The sequence below is a fragment of the Chrysochloris asiatica genome, unplaced genomic scaffold (assembly GCF_000296735.1).
Source record: "Chrysochloris asiatica unplaced genomic scaffold, ChrAsi1.0 scaffold00104, whole genome shotgun sequence".
NCBI lineage: Eukaryota > Metazoa > Chordata > Mammalia > Afrosoricida > Chrysochloridae > Chrysochloris > Chrysochloris asiatica.
In genome coordinates, this window is record NW_006408622.1 from 9,847,770 (window position 1) to 9,853,136 (window position 5,367).

The 5,367-nt window shown below is 50.3% G+C and overlaps 1 protein-coding gene across 1 annotated transcript in view; it reads right to left on the reverse strand.

The window, feature by feature from the left end:
* WDR62 (WD repeat domain 62) overlaps nt 1–5,367 on the reverse strand; it is a 64,219-nt gene that overhangs the window by 38,244 nt on the left and 20,608 nt on the right. Inside the window, exons 4-7 of the mRNA XM_006867406.1 lie at nt 3,285–3,342; nt 2,901–3,071; nt 2,004–2,141; nt 1,470–1,652 (exon numbers count right to left, since the gene is read on the reverse strand). Of these exons, the coding sequence (XP_006867468.1) occupies nt 1,470–1,652; nt 2,004–2,141; nt 2,901–3,071; nt 3,285–3,342 (550 nt within the window). The remainder of the gene's footprint in view (nt 1–1,469; nt 1,653–2,003; nt 2,142–2,900; nt 3,072–3,284; nt 3,343–5,367) is intronic.

The following is a 5,367-nucleotide window of genomic DNA, read 5'->3' on the forward strand; positions in this document are numbered from 1 at the left end:
GGGACATGTGAACAACAGTCTCCACGGCTCTGAGACCAGAAGAATTAGACGGTGCCCGGCTACCACTACTGACTGTTCTCAAAGGACTCATATTAGAGGGTCCCGGATAGAGTGGGAGAAAATAATTAAAAAAAAAAGATAAATGGGTTTACTGGTCAGAAAGAGACTGGAGGAACCTGAGACTGTGGCCCTCGACCACCCTTCAGGTCTACAAAGGAACTCATCCTTGTGGCCCAATTTTCAGTCAAGCAGTAGATTGATCTATAGCGGGGACAACACCACTAGTAAGGTGTGCTCACTATGAAATGTTCAATCCTTCAAGATCAAAAGGACACCATTTCTCTATCTAAAGACAAAGTTGAGCAGGGATGGAAAGGTGAGCGGACTGCAAACGGGAATCCCAGGGAGGAAGCGGGATAACTGTTGTCTTGCAATCTTTGGGATAAAATAAGCAGAAAAGAAGCAAAAAAACCCAAAAAGGACTTCCTATCCTACCTGGGCATGGAGACAGGAGGGGCAGGGACTGTCGGGCTTTCATACAGATTAGGGGAGGTTTTCCAAATTGAGTGGGATTTAATTTTTCCATGCATCATTGCAGACAATTGCTCGGGCACTACACATATCTGTCGAAAGCGTCTGACTTGCTTAAACTGCTTAAGTTCTAGCAAAAGGAGCGAAGGAAGAAAACAAGGAAAGAATTGAAAGAACAGCTTAAATCAATTGAAAAAGACATAAACGTCAGACTTCGTCCCCACGCCCCAATACCATGCCATCGACCCTCAAGGTGATCTCTTGGGGGGCGGGGGGGTCACAGAGTATGCTAGGAAAAGCAGCAGACACCAGGACAAGCAAATGAGCACCCCATCCTGGGATGGAAAGACAGCTTGGACTCAAGCCCTCAGATAGAAGAAAAGCAGTTCCATAATTTACTGACGAGTCATTCTTTAGTTTAAAAAGTGAGGAATTTTGTGTAGTCTTTTTTGATTGAAACATTATTAAGTCAATAGTTACTTTTGCTGTTATTAAGTGCCATCGAGTCGGTTCCAACTCATAGCGACCCAGTATAGGGTTTCCGAGGAATGGCTGGTGAGTTTGAACTGCCAACCTTGTGGTTCAAAGTGACCTTGCAGTCCAGTGCTTTATCCCACAGTGCCACACCACAATGGTAACTCAAGTTAAAAAAATAATAATCAGTCTTCTGAGCAGCCAAGAGTGCCCGTGTAGAGAGATGTGAACTGGATCAAACCATGTCAGGGAAATAATTGTAACCTTGATCCCATGATAAGGTTCTGAGCACTGTCCTAAGTGCCTTCACATGTTATTCTCATGTGACTACCTGATCATTTCATGGCGGCTGAGAGAGGGAGACTGACTCACTTGGAGTCACACAAGCAGAAAGGGGTGTTGCTGAGCATCCCAGAAGACCTGGAGAGACCCCCTCCTGATGGCACAGAGGGCAAGTGGGGTACCTTCAGGTTGATCCACTTCTCCAGTACCCTCTTCTCGTTGAACTGGCAGAGGAGGCCCGAGTAGGACACACAGAAGGTATTGCCGGCCATTGGGCCCCGGCCACAGGCCACCCCACAGAAGACATTGTTGTGCAGCTCTCCGAGGATGCCTGACCGTCCTACTAGGGGCATCGTACCTGTCACCTGGAGGCAGAGGAGGACACAATGAGACTCTGTCCAGGTGGCTTTGGCTCCCAACTGGGCCACAGACAGGCCAGACACAACCAGAGAAGACCGCCCACAGCTAAACAGAAAAACAAGACGCGCCTCTGAGTGGACATGGGCAGAAAACCCACAGCTAACACAGTAGAGCAGAGGGGCTCCAAGCAGGGGCCCAGGAACAAGGCCTGGCCCCTGGGCTATGGGGTTCTGGCAAAGGCTCTGGGTCAGCCCCTAGAAAGCAGGCCCGGAAATAAAAGTCAAGGACTCCTACTGCCCCCAAATCACAGGGCGAAACAGGAGTCCCCAGCTCAGGCATCAGGGACACAAACCCACCTTTGCTTCAGTGGAGACTTCCAAAAACCAGAACCTCACGTGCCGGTTCCCAACAGTGACAAAGTAGCTGCTGTCCTCTGAGAAGGACAGGGCGATAACCCTGCACGACACCTTGTTGGAGGCCACCACGATATCTTTCTGGAAGAATCAGTGCAGAGACGCTGATGGCAGCACTCTACAAAGCTCAGGGTCTCCCTGGTTTTCCTGACCCCCAGAGCACTGCTCTATGTGTGGTATTCTTATTGTTCCCAAGCTTCAAAGAAGGAAACTGAGGCTTGGAAGGCTGCCCATGCAAGAGTGAGTTCCAGAGCTCTCCCCCAAGGGCTCAAGCACTGCCAGTCATCCACGGGGCTGGAGACAGTGAGACAGCAGGCAAGGAGACCACCCATAGCTGCCCGAGATGGAGCCCTTGCTTGGGGTCCCTCACAGGATCACTCAGGGAATCCCCTCAACAGTCCTATGAGGGAGGCATTTCTGCCCCTCATTGGCCAAGCTCAGAGGGGGCAAATGTGACAAGCTCAAGGTCACATCGCCACATAAGTTCTAGGCAGAGTCAAAACTTGATACCTCTTCTACCTACTCCAAGCCCTTCCCCCAAGCTATTCCCAACGTCACTAAAGCTTCATAATTCAATGAGATAGATACCAGTATCATGCTCATTTTACAGATAAAATTGACAGCTGGTAAATAGAAAAATAATTATAATAATTGCTTTATTATAGTTGAAAGCTTGTAATGTGCCCTCTAATTGCCTGGAACAGTGATCAGCATGTAGCATTAACATTTGCTGAATGGATGAGAACGTTACCCAATCCTCCCATTGAGTTCTCCGCTGCTGAAACACAGGTTCCTCTGGCAATGGGCTGCCGACCCTCAGGCCCGCCCGCTAGATCTCACCTTCCAATCCCAGACGTTGAGCACCATGTCATGCTGGTAACCCATGGACACGATGTACTTCATATTGGGTGAGAAGGCCACGCAGGCCACACCATACTTGTGGCCCAGCATCTCTGCCAGCTGGCTCTTCTCGTCCACATCCCAGATGCGCACGGCAGGCCTGTGCCCATTCTGGGGAAGGCGGGATCATGGCATCAGAGGGCTAGGGAGGCTCTCAGGGCTAAAGTGGGTAGGCTATGCCTCTGAGGCACCTCCCTCAGTGGCCATGAGACTTTTCTGGTTGCCAAAGGAGCTATTCAAGGGACTGTCCAGGTCGGCTGGGGGCAGAAGAAATGTTCCCCAGGGCCCTCCCCGTATACTCACTCAGGACGGTGGGTGACTCACCTCTCCCGTCACTATGTACTTGCCGTCAGGTGAGAAGGCCAGTGCGCTCAGAGACTTCCTGGGGGCAAGGAGAGGGGCGGGTCACTGAGGGCCACCAGGCCCAGGCCCCATCTGAGTTGTATGCCCACAGCATACTGTCCACCCCTTGTCCCCAAGACCATGAAAATGTAAGCCTGAGGGTCCCCACAGAGTCAGCCTGGCCTGGGCGCCCAGCCCTGCATTCATTCACCAGCCACCAAAAGGTGAGGTGGTAGCCTGGGGAAGTGGGGTTAAAGGAAAGGCCCGTTTCTCCCGAAAGCCCTACATCTGGCTGTGTGGACACTGTATAGGATCTGTCCTTCCCTCTCCTTGTGCAGAACTGGAGTCCCTAAGAAATCTTAGCATCCCTGAGAAACCCAGGTGTGGGAAACTGGGATGTACTGGGGGGTGGTGCCAATGGAAGGACCAAGACAGATGTCACCCCAAGATAACCTGTCTCATGTGTTCCACTAAAAATGCTCAAGGTGTTCTGGAAAACCCATAGCCAACCCAAATGCTTCTCTGATACACAAGGGCTGAATGAGCAGACTTGAGTCTCTGTTAGTATCGTCTCCCCCAAGTCAATGCCTCTGCATGGGTCACTGCCTGACAAGCTCAGAGCACTCATCACTACACTGTCAACTCTCCAGTGACTTCCACTTGCTCTTTACAGCAGCAGACAGGGTGAGCGCATTGCTCCTTCCTTCCTGACAGAAGAGCAATGTTCATCAGGATGGTAATGTCCCAGTAAAAGACTTCTCACCTCACTGCCCTCACAGCTCTACCACGGTGGCTGGCTACATAGCTGATTCTGCTTCATGTGTTGTGGTTATAAAAACATTTATTAGAGGTGAAGGAGCAGCATGTCTGCAACTTATTCTCCAGTGGTTCAAAAAATGAATATTTATGTAGCTACAGAATGATCAAGCAAATGTGGCCAAGTAGGTTTGAGAGATACAGGTACACACATAGGTATTCTGTGGACTATTCTGACATTAGTTCATTATAAAAAGTTCTCTAAATGACTATTCCCAGGCTTTCATCCAGGACCCACGGACTCAGCCTCTTTTAGGGGTGAGGCCTAGGGTTCAGCTAAGTATAAAACGCAGTCAGAGGGACGCCCCTACCCTGGCCACACCACCTCCTAGGATGGACCTACTGGCAGCTGAGGCCGGGCAGATCCATGGCATCCACTTCAGCGACTAACAGACAACATGGGCCCTCCACAACAAGGACACGAGAGACCAAGGGAAACACCCTCAGCTTCAGAGGAAAAGGTTAGAGAAGCGGACAGAGTGCTTGCAGGGATGAGAAACTGAGAAGGCATGGCAAGAGAGGGAGATTGACCAGTGAGTGGCCGTCCAGACGCGGCGTGACCACCTTGAACTTTTGTGAGTAACTTTGGCAGCAGAAGGTGGTCTGGCAAAGCAGATTCACACAGGTGACAGGAATGGTGCACGTCCTTCTATTTCCTCACACTCCCCTAGTAACCAGGGATGTGGCCAGCTAGCACCTTCATCTACCGCCAGTGTTAAGACTCGTGGTTGTGAGACATGCCAGTGTGAGGTGGAGGCTAGTTGTGCTACTTTGGTGCCTGGAATCAGGTGGATTTGTCTCCAGATGAGCATTAGTCTAGCAGAGACCCTCATAATCAGCCACCTGCTCCCAGCTGCCCTGTGGTGTTAACAGACTGCAACCAGCTCCATCAAGGGACTCTATGGACTACATGTTGGACTGAGTGTCCTGAACACAGATAACACTTAGGTCTACATGAACTCCAGCTAGGGCCAGGAGCTCCGCTGTCACATTGTGTGCTCCTTGACTAGTAGGAGCCATCCAGAGTTGTCTTTCATCTGGGCTCAACAGCTGTCCTCTTGTGGGTTTCCTTTTGTTTCTTGTATTTGTTTATTCTTTCTATTCCCTCGAATTTTATCATTGCTATACCAGCTTTTATCATTGCTATACCAGCTTTTAAGGAGCTCTGGTAGCGTAGTGGTTACGAATCGGGCTGCGAACCTTAAGGTCAGCAGTTCGAAACTACCAGCTGCTCCGCGGGAGAAAGATG